A 17970-nucleotide genomic window follows, 5' to 3' on the forward strand; every position below is an offset into this window, starting at 1 on the left:
CTCTTTAGAAAGGGTGCCATTGAGACATTGCATGTACGTATGTACATCATCATACAAATCTTTACATTATCAAGTAACACGTAGTTAGGCTCATAGCCATACGTTTTTACTTTAACGATCCATTGGAGGATAGATTATTTGAATGGTATGGCTTAAAAATAAGTTTTACATACAAATTAGAAGAAAAAGAATTGGGCTACAACTAATAGTGAAAAGCTTCACAACATGACGATTCTGTCTACCCTCTTCAGCTCCGTGCAGGACTTCAGGAAGCATCACCCAACAAGAAATTCTTTACCAATCTGTTGAACTCTTGTGGATTCTCTAGCTGAACACAATGGGCTGTATTCTTGACGATTACTAGCTCCGCTTTCTCCCCTAAATGCCTGCGCAGATCCACCAGAAACACATGAATCCTGTCCATCCGAGATCTGTTTCACAGATGGAAGAATGGATGCCTCCTCACCGTTTCAGTCGATGCGCCAATTCCGGCAAGAAGATGCCGTCGTCATCGCCCCATATGATCAGCACTTTCTGCAAAAGAAGAAGAACATATGAAATGCCAGTGGCATCAGTGTCTAGTGCTTGCGATAATGGAACGTTTAGAAGGTGCCTTCGCTCAAGCTCACCTGTCGCAAGCCCGGTAGAGGTTCCGCATCTTCCCGCCCTAACAAGAGACCATCGAGGAGCTCCACGCGCTCTGCTCGATTCTCTACGTAAAAATACTGCACCCACATACCATGTCACTGCGGTTGAGAAAGGAAGAATGCAAATCCGAGAAGTAGGCACTAAACACTAATGCCACTGGCATTTCGTATGAAATGTGACGGTGCATAGCGCTTAAAAAGTGTGCGGATATCGCAGAAAAATTCAAGTACGCATGTATTTAGGCCGAATCCAAAAGGATGCTCAGATCAGAGTCAGAAAAAACTCACATCGACAAAATCGCGGAGGATGAAAGAAGGCAAGAGAGAGGGAGGCCTGAACATGGAGAGGCTCATGAGGGTACGCAGGGCGGCGGGGGACTGGGGCAAGAGGAGGTCGGAGACAGCATCGACATGGGCGCGACGGAGGAGGGCAGCGTTATCCTGGGGGGTGAGGCAGACACCGGAGTTGGCGAGGATAACGCGGTCGACGGAGTCAGGGAAGAGGTGGGCGAGGCGGAAGGCAACGAAGCCACCGTAGCTAGTGCCAAGGACACTGTAACGGGGGACACCGAGGGAGGCCATAGCACGGGAGATGGAGAGGGCTTGGAAGAGCTCAGAGCGGAGGGGGGAGGAGGAGGAGGAGGAATCAAAGAAGAGTAGGGCAGGAACGAAGAGGCGGAAGGAGGAGGAGAGGGGCTTGATCTGAGGAAACCATTGCCAGACGGGGCTGGTGCCGAAGCCTTGAATAAGCACCAGAGCTGGCTTGATTTTGCTACCGTTGTTGCTGCTGCTCTCATTCTTGCTCTTCTGATTGTTGCTCTCATTCTTGATCTGATTCTTGCTCTGATTGTCACTCTTGTTGCTGCTCTGATTGTTGCTCTGATTGTTGCCCTCATTGTTGCTCTCATTGTTGCTCTGCTTGTTGCCCTCATTGTTGCCCTCATTGTTGCTCTCATTGTTGCTCTGCTTGTTGCCCTCATTGTTGCCCTCATTGTTGCTCTGATTCTTGCTCTCATTTTTGCTCTGATTCTTGCTCTCATTGTTGCTCTGATTCTTGCTACTGCTCTCTTTCTTGCTCTCATTGTTTCTGTGATTCTTGGGAACCCAGCACGAGATTCGAGTGTGGCTGTCCACCCGCACATTTCTCTTCTCCAACCCACAGCTCGTAAACCATGAATGTAGTTGCTTGTCCCTCCACTCGCACAAGCTCCACCCCATACACGCCATGGCTCTCGCTCTCAAGCGGAAGGCCTTGCTATGAGAGCGGAAGGCCTTGCGGAAGGCCTTGCGAGAGAGTCCCACCCTCACTGCTCACCTACGCAGCTACGAGTTCCCTTTAATGCTTGGACGAGTTTCCATTAATGCATGGGCAAGTCGATTTTTGACGTAGCTAGTCCGCTAGTTTTCTCCATTACTAGTAACTAGACTCGTTCTTATGTTGCTTGAGGCCCCATTTAATGCAAATTCGACTACCTTAGTCATGGGTCGGTCTCGGATATTCCCCACTTCGGATCCACCCCCCTTTGCTGTGGCTTGTGCATTCCCAGAGGCATGGCTAAAGTTGCAAAGGGCCAAGACGTATAGGAGAATGGGACGGGGGAGCACTTTTCCAAGAGAGGAGTGCCTCTAAATCTCTTGGAACACTGCCTCTAAACCCAACCAATGGTCGGCAGTAGCGAGCCAAACATCGAGCACTTTCGATCAAAAAGTGTGACCTTGATTTGTTTCGCCACATGAAGGGCCTAAGAGAGGGGCCCAAAACTATCGCTCCGACACTACCACATCATCACCACGTCACATCCATGAACTAGTTAGTTGCACTACCATGTCCATATACCACATCATCCTTGTGTCGCCACCAAGAAGTAGCTAGTTGCACCTATTAATGGATAGGCATCTTTCCTTCTATGAAAGTCACCCAATCAACAATGGAGATTCATCCTCCATCGACCTCAAACCTTTATGTATTGTCCGCACCTTCTCTTCCACAAATTAGGTCATTGAACCCAAAGCTTCAAGAACTTTTGTTAACATCATGAATTCAACGATGTTAAGCATGAAAATAGGTAGTCTGTTGACTCAAGGCTTCTACATCCAACAAAGCAATGCATATACTAGTGCATCCAATCGCAAAATGATAGTGCATACACTGGTGCTTGACACTTTCAGACAACCAATTACAACAACATAATGCATATACCTATGTTTGACAATTTCAAGCAACAAAGTAATGTGTATACTTGGTGCATTCAATTGCAACAAAGCAATGCATATACTCGTGCTTAACAATTTCAAGCAACCTTCATTCTGCATCACCAACAAAATGGTGGGAACAATCTACCTACCCAAACCACCATGACCGACATGTACAACTTCATCCAAAGGCTGCATGGGGGAACCTACTCCTTTGTCATGGATGGGAAAAGGGGCGGGGAGGGGGGGGGGGGAATAAGGATGGCTACTTTTGGTGTTTTTCCCTTGAAAGAGGATATTCTCAACATTTTTCCCTTGGTGCATGACATTACTATCCATGGGAAAATGAGAGCAGGCTATAGAGAAATGTGGCATCAATCATGTCTCAAGGGTAGGTAAAATAGCTCCATGAGGTGTAGAGCATGGGGTGCTATTTCTTAGGTGAAATATTTGGAGTCTCCCAATTAAACGAAGGTGAAAGGGATCGCTTCACATCAATGCTTCTCAAGGGTGAGTATGGGATGTTGTTTCTTAGGTTAAAAGGTAGAGTCTCCCAATTGAGTAAGGCATCAATCATGGAGAAGTGTCACATTAATGGTTCTCAAGGGTAGGTAAAATAGCTCCATGAGGTGTAGAGCATGGGGTGCTATTTCTTAGGTGAAATATTTGGAGTCTCCCAATTCAACGAAGGTGAAAGGGATAGCTTCACATCAATGCTTCTCAAGGGTGAGTATGGGATGTTGTTTCTTAGGTGAAAAGGTAGAATCTCCCAATTGAGTAAGGCCAAAGGGATAGCTTCTCTGAAGGGTAGGGGAAATAGCACCATGAGGCCTAAAGCCCCGGGGGATTCACTCTTCATGAAAGGGGGACGTCACCTGCGTGCATGAACTTCAAGAAAACCCCCTATTTAAGATCCATGTAGGATGATAAAACACCCCTATTTAAGCTTATAAGATACCACCAAAATTCTATTATGTCCCCCCTTTCCTTAAATCTACGTTCTTTCTCAAGCATTTAGATCACACAATAAGAAAATTTAGATTACTTTCCCTATCACTATTTAAAACCATACACAAAACCAAACTTGTTTGGACTAGTAATCCAAGGTTACCTATACTATGTCCCCCCCTCTTAAATATGGCATGGCCCCCCTAACTTAAATTCAATATTGGGAAAAAATAAAAGGCCCCCCACCCCTAATGTATAAGCTTATGCCTCATTAAAAAAAACCCCCCTATTGTACACTCACATGATATCATAAGTTTCCTCTTGTGAATCCCCCGGGCCTAAAGCACGGATACTATTTCTTAGGTGAAAAGGTGGAGTACCCTAATAAAGCTAAGGTCAAAGGGATAGGTTCACATTAATGGTTCTCAATGGCAAGGGATACAACACCATGATGTCTAGAGCATGGGGTGCTATTTCTTAGGTGAAAAGGTGGAGTACCCCAATTAAGCTGAGTTCAAACAGATGGCTTCATGTCAATGGTTCTGAAGGGTAGGGAAAATACCACCATGAGGTCAGGGTGCTATTTCTTAGGTAAAAAGATGGATACCCTAATTAAGGTGAGGTCAAAGGGATGGCTTCAAAACTTCCTAGACTTGAACTCAAGAAATCCACCATGGTAGTGCACTCTTAAGGTGTTACCACTAGGCTAAATGAGATGTGTGAAAGAAAGAGTATGGTATGATAAGAGGAGAGGGCCTCATAAATAGAGGAACTTCTTCATTAATGAGGAGAGGGCCTCATAAATAGAGGGACTTTTTCATTAATTGTCTCCTCGTACCTCTCCCCTCCTCATTTTTCCACTCATTAATACATTTTTCATTTCTTTTGGGGGAGACCTATTTCCCATACTGCCCTCTATTTCTCCCATATTTTCTCTCTATTTCCCTAGTGCATTTGCATAGCATAAGAAATAGCTATTTTTCCTCTTTTGTCCCTCCATGCCATGAGTCACTTATCATGGCACATGGATGGTGAGAAGAAAATCTTATTTTAAATATACTTTCAATACCCTATCATGAATGCACATGCATGTTCTCGATGTTTGGTTGAGGCACTTTCACCTACCCCATGCCACCACCATCATGTATTGATCTGGACCCTTTTCAACTATAAAAATAAATCATAAGCTTTATGTCAATCAAAGCTTTTTTTCATGATCTTGTTTCCCATCCTCGTGCATGATCTTTTCTTCATGATCTTATTTCTCGTCCTCATGCATGATCTTTTCTTCATGATCTTGTTTCCCTTCCTTGTGCATTTGGAAATGACAAACATGATGAAGAAGTCTCTAGTAGGTAAGAAGTTGGTTCTTGGTCCTTCAGACACTATGTCAACTCTTCATCGTGTTTGTCATTTCCATACCATAAGGATAGAATCCTCTACTCAGCAAGGAGTTGGTTCTTGGTCATTCCATTATCTTCCCTCGCAAGCATGTAGAGGAAAGTATCACATCTAGTTTCAAGTCAACCTTCTATATTTTAATTGGTGATGGCCTCAACTTCATCCAAATCTTGCCTCTACCTCTTCAATGGCAATGAGAACATGCATTTTATCCAAAGACGAGCTATAGTAAGGTATATACAAGGTAAGGTGGACTAAAAAGGGTGTCTAAGACATTGCTTTTTAGGTGCTTCAAAAGTGACTCTCCTTTTTGTATTTCAAAGAAATTCGTGAGTCTACTACACAACTTGGTAGCTACACCTAACAAGTATGTGGCATGCGCACAGGCCGGAGTGCATGTTGGGTTTAATATTTCTCCCTCTCTTTCTCTCCCCCACTTTTTTACTTTGAATATTCAAATGAGATTCTCCACCAAAACTGCTGCTAACAATACTTAGCTAACATACACAAATGACTACAATGTGTTTACAGGAGCCACTAGTAATGGTGCTCAATTATAGCTAACGGGTGTCTCAACAAAGCTATATTGACTTAAAATATGGTTGTAACAAGCGACCCAAGAAAGTCTCAACACAAAGAGCGACGCAATGCTAGAGTAAGCAGTAAGCATTCAAGTGCATGCAAGATACAAGACATCGACAACAAACTATAGAGTCAACTGATGACACAACAAGCAGTGCCAACAGAACAAGGCATAATTTTATTGCCCCGTAGTGGTGCTACGGTGGTATTAAGCAGCCATGCAAGTAGACATATAGGCTTGAATTAGGTATCTCCAAAACTTCTATCAGCTAGTTGCAATGTAACTCATGCTGTATATGAATTGAATGTGTTCAATCAGCACAAGAGGACCAAGGCACACACACACTCACTCGCTTGCACATGGACATAACATATTGGTAAACAAACCATTGCACATTCATAGACAAATTGCTATCACTATTTGGCTAGAGCTTTATGCCCATAAAGGAGAGTTCATTCTAACATTTTAAGACGTGATTAGGTATGGTAGATATTTGAGTGTGGCTAACTCATAATAATCATGCTCTCTTTTAGTATGAGTGCTTAACTTATTTTATATTAGTAAAAGTGCTCTATTTTAACATGTCATGCTCTTTTCATTCTAATATAGTCATTCGGGAACATAGTTCATTATAAATTTATAAAGTATAGTATTGTTTGGATGAGGTATATACATTGTTCATCTTAGTAAATACATTGTTTGTCTCGAGATATATACAATGCATGGTTGAGCTTCATATGAATCTACCTTTCTCTGCATTTTGTTTTCTTTAATTGGTGTCTAGTGTGATCCATTAGACTGCTTAGCACATAGGAATAAGTTTGAATACTATAAAAAAGAAATAGAAGAGGCACATTAGTATCTTCACCTCATCATGGACATGGCGGGCAATTCACGTAGGGTAGTTGAAGTAAGCTTGGAGAAACCACGACACCATGGTGATATGCCTTGCCACTCTTATTGCCTTCATAAATCTAACATAATTAGGCTTCCAAAAAAAGGGACTAGAGGAGAAAACTGAAGGCAAAACAACAAGCTCCGATTGTTGTAGATGATGGTGAGGTTGAGAAGCATAAGAGAGCAAGATTTGTAATGAAGTGGCACATTGTTTTGATTGACAAATGGAATGAATCAAACCTTTGGGAATGCAATTTTTTTAGATCTTCTTCTCAGATTAAATTTCAAAGATGTGCAGAATACAAGGAAAGGAATCAAAGTAGCAACTTTGTCCAACATCTATAATACTCTAACACAAGTAAAGATGCCAAGATTAGCAAGAGATCTCTTCTTGAAGAGATCAGTCATGAAGCATACAAGGGAAGGAGTTGAGGTAGCAACTTTGTCCAACGTCCGTAATACTCTAACACAAGTAGAGACGCCAAGATTAGCAAGTGGTCTCTTCTTGAAGAGATTAGTCCTCATGATGTTACTAAATTTGGATGGCATTGAATCCCATGATGTGAAAATTGCAACAGCCTCAAAGTTTTGGGGATTCACAAGAGAAATTTGGGGATCGATTGACAAAGGGAATGGATCAGACCGTTGGGAATGCAATTTTCTGAGAGCTTCTTCTTAATAGAAATTTCAAGACATGCAAAATCAATGGAAGAAGTTGAGGTAGCAACATCTATAATACTCTAAGACAAGTAAAGATGCCAAGATTAGCAAGTGATCTCTTCTTGAAAAGATCAGTCCTCATGATGTTACTGAATTCGGATGGCACTAAATCCCATGATGTGAAAATTGCGACAACCTCAAAGTTTTGGGGATTTACAAGAGAAATTTGTTCTCAACAAAGTCTCACCTTGGGATTGAGAAGAAGTGTTATTGCTCCTATCCACATGCCAAAGACTACCACACAAAAGCCCCATCACAGAAGGACCTTGTAGTTTTCTTTTGGACCATTGAGACCCAAGTACCCCCAAACAAGAAAAATGTTTGCCATAGGAGATTGGATAGCAATTCATTTGTATAACATGCAGTCCATCTCCTTGCGAGCCTGAAGTTCGTCTTTACAATGTATATGTTAAATGTCTTTTAATTATGAGCACCTTTTGAGCACTTTTTTCACTCCCACACCATGCTAGTTGCATAGGCCAACCACAATAAGTGTTCTTGAATGCGAAGATTTTTCAATGTACACTTTATAGTGATTTGCCTAGTGGTTGAAGTAACAACCGCCATGTTGATTGCAAGCCACTATGCTGGTTGTCCTGATTGCAATGACCATGCTATAGTTTTTGTCACTTTTCTATAACTTCTTTACAATTTTGACACTTTTAGCACCCTTCACCTTCTCTTAGTACTCTTGTAGCACTATGAGAGACCTTCTTAGCAATGCTGCACTCTTTTTAAGTCATTTTATCAAAAAAACTTTGGCTGCCAAAAAACATCCATTTTGGCACACTAAATGGATAATCTCACCTAGTTCCCTAAGGAAATTTACTTTATGAAACATCCTACATCTTCTTGTCCCACAAGGATATGGTATGATTGAAGATCGAAGATATTTAAGTCCTCATTTCCTTGTGTACAATCTAGGGGTGTAGGGCCTATCCTAGATTTAACGAATAGACACTATGATGTTAAATCAATTATATCTCCCTCATTTTACACTAGATGATGATTTAGAGTTTAGGTATACGGTATAGGGTGAGGCTCTATGGGTATGATAATACTAGGTTTAGTTTGAATAGTTTTGACGTGACTTCTATTAACCAAGTATTAACCTCATGGCAACAAGGGTCACAAGTACAATCAAGAGCAGCTACTATGAGATCATTGTGTGTATGCAAGAAGTAGTGGCATGGCTCTGCTTGTAATAACTTGAGCTTTGAAATATATTTGATGGATATAATACGATAGGAATAGACAAAACACTCTTCATAATAGATCTAGACATTCTTATGAAATCATGATATAGAGAGAGAAATACTAAACGTAGAGAAAGAATAACACTTTGGGAAGTGTCATACACTTTGTCTTGTGACCTACACTTTCACATGTAGAAACCATGCTATACATTTTGTGTTGTGACTTACATTTCATGTAGAGAACTTTCTGTACACTTTGAGTGGTGACCTACATTTTGTGTAAAGACCTTTCCATACAATTTGTGTGGTGACCTACATTTGTGTAGAGACCTTGCCATACACTTTATGTGGAGAACCTACATTTCATGTGTGTGTGTGTGTGCGCGTGCACGTAAAGAAATAAGTGTCTGTGTGTGTGAGATACATTTACTAATCAAATTATTTTTTTTTTGTGTGTGTGTGTGTAAGCATTAAATGCATAGATACATGTTGCAATTTAGTCTATCATCCCATGGCTCCCTTAATGTGTCTAGGTGGAAAGGAAATTGCTAGTTCTAGATAAGTGGTGAGTGGTGCCCTTTGATAAGAAACTATAATTCAAGTGCATATGAGTGTGGTGTGCAATTGAAGCAAGCAACAAAACAATAGAGAGAGATATAGTAGATTGTGAAATGAATGAGAGAAATGGGTTGGAAAAGAGTTTTGTAGTAGATGTCCTATTAGCTAGATACAACCTCACGTGGCCGCACTCCATGCACACTAGATTTCACCCAAATTGACAGACCCCAACTACTTGAATCTTGGACCTTTTATATATGGAAGGAATCTAACACTTGATTGATAATGGTAGTGGGTACTAGGCATGGCCTTTACAATGATTCAATTTGGGATATTAGACTTTGACCTATCTATTCCAATGATAGAATTTGGTTGTCATGTCATTTATGTTGAGTTTGATAACCTATCGTCAAGCGCCTCAGCATTGACTTTCGCAACCACACTCATCCCTCGTCTTTACTACTTCTAGAATGGGGCCAAAAGATGACATGAAGTAGTAGGTTTGTGCTGCTCGTTGCTTTGCCTTTCCCTTCAGAAGGATCCTACTTAGTGGTGGAAGCATCATTTGTTGGGTCCTATTACCACTTTGTCCTTTGGTTAGGGATCTCGGATTTGTCTTTCATGTTAGTCAAATCCTTGGGATTCCACACTGACCCCAACTCTATTTTAAGCTACAGCCTCATAGCTTTGATCTTTGGGACTTGGTCATGAAAGTGATTCGCTATTTTGCCATGCCACTAAGGGGTCTATGTTGAGATATCGAGCTCCACTCGCGATATGCCAGGGTGACCGTTGTGTATTTATGTCATCGACTTGTTGGTTGGAGATGCAGTTGGTACACCGCCCACGAATAATAGCTGGATGACAGCTATCCTTATCTACTCTAGTTTGTGGCTCAGTTAGTATGCCACCTTAGTTAGTTGAGTTTGGTTTGCGACCCACATATAGGGTTCTTCTATTTTCTTTGTACTTGAGTTTTTTTGGCTTTCACAACTAAGAAGAGGAAAACTGTTTTCAGCCTCCACCTTTGTGTGTATTCCCCCATTGTGCATGTGAGAAAGCCGCAAGTGAGACTCCTTCCCTCTCTCCCACTATCTTCACATGGTATCAGAGCCTTGTTCGTGGTAAGGAGCTCAAGAAAGCAAACCAAGTTCGCGGAGTCCTGGTAAGAGGACCAGTGTTGCTTTCCTATTTCGAGTTTGGGAGCAAATCTCTGCAGGTAGCACAGCCAGAAGTGCAAGAGTGCATTGTCTCAGATTGAGACGCCCTTCGCGGTGTGACTTTATTTTTCTGATTCGAGGCCATCTCGGGGCCTGTTTTGAAGGCGGAAGTTCTTCACAGGCACTCAGAAAAAGGCCCTGTTTTGGTTGTGCGACCACTGCTCGGCTAGTCGGTGAAAAGTTGCCGCAGAAATTGCATCGTATGCGTGTGTGCAGAGATATTGGGAGTTGCAGATTCATGCTTGTTGCTTGTTGATGCAAAATCGTCACTAGGAAGTGACTGTGTGGTGAAATACCACTTTCGTCAGTTTTGCAGATCTGCCCGTGTGAGGCAAAAGCTGTGTTTTTTGCAGTGACAAAATATTTTGCGGTGTTCTGAAATGGCATCTGATTCTCTTTCACAGATTGTCACTGAAAAGCTTGACAAGAACAACTTCCAGGCATGGAAGTTTAGAATGACGAATTTCCTTATGGGAAAAGGCTATTGGGAGTTCATTATAGGAAATGAAGAAGAACCTGTTCTTCCTAATGTTCCCAATCAACAGGAAATGTAGGCATTTAAAGGATGGCATGAGAGAGCCAGGAAAGTTATGTACTGGCTGTCTATCAGTATTTCGGACTCCATGATTGTGCATATTCAGTATGCAAGTACGCCAAAGGAGGCATGGGATACTTTGGCAAAAATGTACAGCACAAATACGCAAGCCAGGAAAATGCAGCTCAAGCAGGAGCTGCACAATGTGCAGAGAGAAAATATGAGCATCAATGACTACCACATGAAAGTGAAGAAAATTGCAGATGCACTTGCTTCCATTGGGTTGCCAGTGGATGATGACGATTTAGTTTCTGTGACCTTGAATGGTCTAGGAAAGGATTATGCACAGTTCCGGACATCCATTGCCGTCCGTGAAAAATTTCCTAATTTTGAGGAGTTGATTGCTCTTCTAATTTCTGAAGAGCAGAGAAATGGTGGTGCATCTTCTTCAGCAGGAACTTCAAAAGAAACTGTCTTCTACTCAAATGCTGGCAGAGGTAGAGGCAGAGGTAGAGGAGGCCGATCTACAGGCCATGGTAGAAATCATATTAAATGCAGCAAATGCAAGAAAACCAGTCCTATGCAGGAGGACGTGGTAACTCTAGAGGCAGGGGGAGCCAAAGAGGTCGTGGTGGCTGGCAGAGAGGCCAAAATGCAAACAGCAATGTTGAATGCTACTATTGTGGTAAAATGGGGCATATGGCTTAAGACTGCTACAAAAAGCAGAATGACATTATGAATGGAAAATTGCAACAAGGCAATTATGCATCCTCTAGTAGACAAGGTGATGACAGAAATGAGCATTTGTTTATGGTGCAGCATATGACAAATTCTATGACAACTGCAGAAGAAAGCAATGATGTGTGGTATGTTGACTCAGGTGCATCAAACCACATGATAGGTCATGCCGAATGGATGCAGGATGCAAGGAAAATGGAAAAACCAGGATTTGTGGAGACTGGTGATGATACTGCACATCCTATTGTGCAGATTGGCAAAATTCCTTTGTCTATGCAGGACGGGAAAAAGAAATACTTGTCTGATGTATTTCATGTCCCGAACATCACCAAGAACCTGGTTTCTGTTGGTCAAATGGTTGAGCAGGGCTTGCAAGTCAGATTTAATCCTCATGGATGCTTTGTTGAGGATATGAAAAATAATGGTCGCTTGATAGCAAAAGGAAAGAAGAAGGGCAGGATGTTTACGTTGGATGTGGACATGCCTGAATTGAGTGTAGCAATGTTTGCACATGGGACCGATGTAGTTGTAGATATTGATATCTGGCACAAACGCATTGGTCATGTTAATATACAGTGACTTAAATCAATGCAAGCCCAAAATATTGTTGCAGGATTGCCTAAATTCAAGGTTGCAGAAATGCACAAGGTTTGTGAAGCCTGTCAATTTGGGAAACAGGCAAGGAAACCTTTTCCTAGGCATGTTCAAGAGAGTAAAGAGCCATTGGAATTAATCCACTCTGATGTGTGGACTACTAAAGCTGCATCTATTGGTGGCTGTCACTATTTTGTCACATTTATTGATGACTTTAGCAGAAAACTTTGGGTGTATTTTATGAAAAAGAAAAGTGAAGTGTTTGGGCACTTCAAAGCTTTCAAAGCTATGGTTGAAAAAGAAACAGGCCTGCAAATAAAATGCCTAAGGTCAGATGGAGGGGGAGAGTACCTCTCAAATGAGTTTGCAAGGTTCTTGCAGGAGCATGGTATAAAGCAGCAATATTCATGCAGTCATACCCCATAGCAAAATGGAATTGCAGAAAGGAAAAACAGGCATATTGGAGAGGTATCTTGGGCTATGCTAAATGAAAAAGATCTACCAGATTATTATTGGGCTGAAGCAGTTGCTACAGCAGTTTATATAATGAACAGGACTCCCACTACAGCAATATATGGCATGACGCCAGAGGAGATGTATACTGGTAGGAAACCAGATATTTCTCATTTGAAAATTTTTGGTTGCATTGCCTATGTCCATGTGCCAGATGAGCTGAGGTCCAAGTTGGATCCAAAAGCTGAGAAGTGCGTCTTTATTGGTTATTCTCTGCAGCAGAAAGGGTATAGATGCTATAACCCTTCTACTCGTAAGTTTACAGTGAGCAGAGATGTTGTTTTTGATGAGATGAGCAGCTGGTATAAACCAGTAAATGTGATGATTGATGTAGATGCACAAAATGGTAATGCTGCATAGAATTCACAGCAGCAATCACAAAATATCAGTGGACCTGCAGTGTCGTCTAGCAGTGGTTCACATACTTCACCATGGACAGGCAGATTGAGATCAGGAGAATCTCCTCAAAGCAATGCAGAGAGTGATATGCAGGTATCACGAAAAGGAAAAGAGAAGGTAGATCAGCCCATGTTTGATGTGAATGCAGGTCACTCTTGTGTGGATGGTGAATCCAGTGGCTCAGAACAGAGCATTGATGATGAGTTGGGTATTCCTTCTGTTGTTACACCTGGAGTAAGGAAGACCAGGGATGTTTTGAGAGCACCTGGAAGCGAGCCTATTTTGTGCAGGTCTACCAGGGTTAGGTATCCTGTGGATAGGCTGAAATATGATGGATTTACAGCCATTCACTATGCCTATATGGTCAAAGTGATACAGGAACCAGAACCCACTCCTTTTGAGCAAGCCATGGGAAATGAAAAATGGGAGAAAGCCATGGATGAAGAAATGGATGCCTTGGATGCAAATGCTACATGGGAATTGGTGCCTTTGCCTAAAGACAAGAATGCAATTGGCTGTAAGTGGGTTTATAAGATCAAGCACAATGCAGATGGTTCTGTGAATAGATACAAGGCAAGATTAGTTGTCAAGGGGTATGCACAGACATATGGCATTGATTATGAAGAAACTTTCAGCCCAGTTGCAAGGATGGCAACCGTAAGAGCAGCCATTGCTATGGCCGCATCAAAGGGATGGTCTTTACATCATATGGATGTAAAGAATGCCTTCTTGCATGGTGATTTGCAAGAAGAGGTCTTTATGGAGCAGCCAGCAGGTTATGTTCATGCTATTCATCCTGAGTTTGTTTGCAGGTTAAAGAAAGCCTTGTATGGCTTGAAGCAAGCACCTAGAGCATGGTCTGACAAGATAGGACAGTATCTTGTCACTATTGGCTTTCAGATTTCCAAGGCAGATTTCTCACTCTATGTGAGAAAAACAGAGAAAGGGATTATGCTGCTTGTCATTTATGTTGATGATTTGATCATCACAGGTGATAGTGATGAAGATATCCTTCATGTGAAAATGCTATTGAGGCAGAAGTTTGAGATGAAGGATTTGGGAGAGCTGTGTTATTTCTTGGGCATTGAGGTGATTAGATCACCAAGGGGGATACAGCTCTTGCAGAGGCAGTATGGATTGGGCATGCTGTCCAAATATGGGATGACAGGCTGTAAGCCTATTTCAGTTCCTTTGGAGCAGAATGTGAAGCTGAGCGCAGATGCAGGTGAGCTTCTGGAAGACCCTACTATGTACAGACGCATAGTAGGAAGTTTGATTTACATGACTATTACCAGGCCAGATTTGAGCTATGTTGTTGGGTTGGTAAGTCAGTTTATGCAGGCTCCAAGGAAACCGCATTTGGATGCGGCTAGACGCATACTCAGGTATGTGAAGTCCACATTGCAGTATGGACTATTTTATGAGGCTGGGGTTCAGATACAGTTGCATGGATACATTGATGCTGATTGGGCTGGTAGTATTTCTAAAAGACGATCTACTAGTGGATATGTGTTCTCTTTTGGGAGTGCTGCAGTCACTTGGAGCAGCAAGAAACAGCCTACAGTTGCCTTGTCGAGTTGCCTTGTCGAGCACAGAGGCTGAGTACAGGGGTGCAGCAATGGCTGCATGTGAGGTAGCTTGGTTGCATAAGCTACTCTATGATATGCATCAGTCTACAGATGGGCCAGTTGTCATTTATTGTGACAACATGAGCAGCATACACTTGGCAAAGAACCCAGTCTTTCATGCTAGAACAAAGCACATTGAGGTGCATTATCACTATGTGCGGGAGAAGCCTTTACTAGGTCTTATTGATCTACTTTATGTCAGCACAGAGGATCAAGTAGCTGACATATTCATGAAAGCATTGGGCGCAGAGAAGCTGCACAAGTTCAGAGACCTGCTTGGTGTGCAAGAATTGGGATTGAGCTCGAGGGGGAGTGTTGAGATATCGAGCTCCACTCACGATATGCCAGGGTGACCGTTGTGTATTTATGTCACCGACTTGTTAGCTGGAGATGCGGTTGGTACACCGCCCATGAATAATAGCTGGATGACAGCTATCCTTATCTACTCTAGTTTGTGGCTCAGTTAGTATGCCACCTTAGTTAGTTGAGTTTGGTTTGAGATCCACATATAGGGTTCTTCTATTTTCTTTGTACTTGAGTTTTTTTGGCTTTCACAACTAAGAAGAGGAAAATTGTTTTCAGCCTCCACCTTTGTGTGTATTCCCCCATTGTGCATGTGAGAAAGCCGCAAGTGAGACTCCTTCCCTCTCTCCCACTATCTTCACAGTCTATAGGTCCTTGCATTTGCATAGAAGCATGAAGATCTTATCTGATTTAGCACCTAAGAGTCACATATCATTTTGTAGCAATCTCTTTGGATCTTCAAGCTACTTATTCTTTCTTGATTTGTATGCATTAACTTTAAAGTGGCCAACCTTATAGTTTCCCACAATGATACGCGATGCTCACCTGCTATCTCTTGAAGTTTGAATGCCTTGTCGATTGTCTATATGATTGTGCATTTCTAGGCCTCTTGTTAACATCCACATAGTACAGTCGCAAAATGCATGGTAATGAGTGATTAGAGATGATTAGGCTTCATGATTTACTTTAACAGTCGTAGCCATGGAGGGAGTACGGTTACAGGCTTTATGGGTTTTGAGCTGCAAACGGCTCAAGATCGACCTCGCCACTCCAGGTTTTCAGCCTCAGATGGCTTAGGACTTGGATGGGGGAGGTTAACACAAGCACTATTTGGGACCCGATTAGGAGCTCCTCCTAATGCTAGGATTGTCCCAAGCGCTCTTATATGGTAAACACAAGTGCTATTTTCAACACATGGAGAGGCATAACAACAAGAACTGCAATAGAGAGAGGGAAGGAAAGGATAGAGAAGATGTGTTGGCACCCTATGGGGCCAAGAGCCTTGTGAATGTAAAGAAGGGGAGAGTGTAAAAAGGAAAAGGGTTGGCCCTCCTTTCAAAATATGACTTGTATAAAAGGCCAAATGGTTGACTTTGGTCTTCATTATTGTATGCACAAGTTTGGAACACAAGCTCCCTCTTCTCTTCAAGAGTGTCTTTGGGTGTTCTCTTGTTTTTCTTGTGGTGCCTTTGTGTTTGCGACTCTATCCCCCTTCACTCTCCTCTTCCCTTCTCCTTCTCCCTCCCTTCTCCCCCTTTCCTCTTTCTCTTGTGGAAACACATTGCAACAATCCGGGAGCCGCTTGAGTGACACATGTGGATGGCTCGTGCTTTGCATTACTCTCACAAGGAGTAGCTTGAAGTGGAGGCTCCATCGGCATTCCTTCAAGATCCCCATGACACGTGAGTCACCATTGAGACTACACATCTTTGGCACCATTGCCAAGGAGTTCAAGGTATGCTTTTGCATTGCACTTGCTTGCTCTCGTCATTTACCCATTTCACATTGTTTCAAGCTTAACTTGGAGATTTGTCAATGGAGTTGTAGGAGTGGAATGAGTGAAGAAGTTTGTGTTTAGACAGAAAAAATGTGAAAACTATCATTTGTTGTTGGAAAGCATTTTTGAGCATCGAAAGCTTGTTTTTTATGTTTGTTAGTGTTTTGAAGTGATAGCAAGGTAGTTTCGAATATTGCTAAGGTGTGTGTGATAGCAAATCCTAACAAAAACACTTAAAAATGGAAATTGATACTCAATTTCGAAATGATTCTTGAGGGTGGACAACCCAACTTGTAGAAATTTCTCATTGATGCACCCAAAGTTGATGTCATTTGGTTCTTTTTTGTTTAGTATAGATGGTGTAGGTAGTGCATAAAACCCACAAACACTTAGAGCTGGAACAAAAACTCAAAAATCACCAAACTGATGTTGGTGAACTTCATATCCCATACATTTCCTATCCCCATGAGTCATCGCCATAGCGTTAACCTGTCGACCCATCACTAAAGTGCTATCCCCATAGTCAATATTCGTTGACCCGCCAACTTAGCCCCTACCCCATGACCTAACTTCTGACCATGCCCTCTAACCCGCCGCCCTAATTAATACGTGTCAAAATCTATGATCTCATCGGTTTGACATGTGTTGACCCATGGTCTTGAGCTTATGCCCATGATCCATTGTCTTACTATCAACCCCACAGCCATTGCTATACTCACATCTTGCCAAGACAGATAACCCGTTGATCGGTGCCCAAGGTCTATCCCTATGACCATTGCCTTAGTGTCAACCCCACACCCATCGCACATCCTACCAACATGAACATCCCACCACCCATAGCCTTAGCACTAAAACCATGACCGTGGGCATACCACCTATATTCCATCTCATTGGCATGTGCCACTTCATATCCCTATGCTCGTTCCCCACGACCATCGAGATATCTCTAGGGTAGTCAAAAAATATAGAATTAAAATTTCAGCCAGAGTGTACCACATTGGAGATCTTATACATGCACTTGAGATCTAAAAGAATTTTGTCCAAGGAACCCGAGCTCGAAGATAGTGTTTCGAGCTACATTCATCCCTCCTTTCACCCTAGTTTGGGATCCTCCAAATTGAAAGCTCTGTTCCTAGCTCCCACTCAGTGTTAGGGCCTCGATGAGAGGACCCCTCAGTGTTAGGGCCCCGACCGGAGGACCCCTCCAGCTCCGACAAGATGGAGATCTAGAACGAGTAAATGGAAGACCCCATGGGTCCGAGGGCTTCCAAAGCCCCCTACACTAGCTTGGCTCCACCCAACTCTCCTACTCCTTCCATAGCCTCTAGTTTAAGAGGTACGATATCCAACATGTTTAGATGGTTAGGCCATATGGATTTATCAGACATTGAGAACCCCT

The 17970-nt window shown here is 42.4% G+C and overlaps 1 protein-coding gene across 1 annotated transcript; it reads right to left on the reverse strand.

Annotated features, from left to right (window-relative positions):
• Positions 1–61: 61 nt before the first annotated feature.
• LOC147885783 (uncharacterized) lies at positions 62–1940 on the reverse strand. The gene is made up of 4 exons (XM_087396633.1): positions 936–1940; positions 630–725; positions 467–534; positions 62–386 (listed from the first exon to the last, which is right to left on the reverse strand). Exons 1-4 carry the CDS (start codon positions 1872–1874, stop codon positions 266–268), a joined length of 1224 nt encoding a protein of 407 aa, XP_087252759.1. The 5' UTR covers positions 1875–1940; the 3' UTR covers positions 62–265.
• Between the last annotated feature and the right edge of the window lie 16030 nt (positions 1941–17970).

The sequence above is a fragment of the Dipteris shenzhenensis genome, chromosome 25 (assembly GCF_047967505.1).
Source record: "Dipteris shenzhenensis isolate YYH24624 ecotype China chromosome 25, Dip_SZ_1.0, whole genome shotgun sequence".
Classification (NCBI taxonomy): domain Eukaryota; kingdom Viridiplantae; phylum Streptophyta; class Polypodiopsida; order Gleicheniales; family Dipteridaceae; genus Dipteris; species Dipteris shenzhenensis.

Excerpts from the sequence above, each read along its gene's own strand:
- LOC147885783 (XM_087396633.1), bottom strand. The coding sequence starts at position 1,874 with ATGGCGTGTATGGGGTGGAGCTTGTGCGAGTGGAGGGACAAGCAACTA. Across the intron at positions 535-629 it reads CTCTACCGGGCTTGCGACAG|AAAGTGCTGATCATATGGGG; the intron begins GTGAGCTTGAGC and ends CTTCTTTTGCAG. Across the intron at positions 387-466 it reads TTGGCGCATCGACTGAAACG|GCATTTAGGGGAGAAAGCGG; the intron begins GTGAGGAGGCAT and ends GGATCTGCGCAG.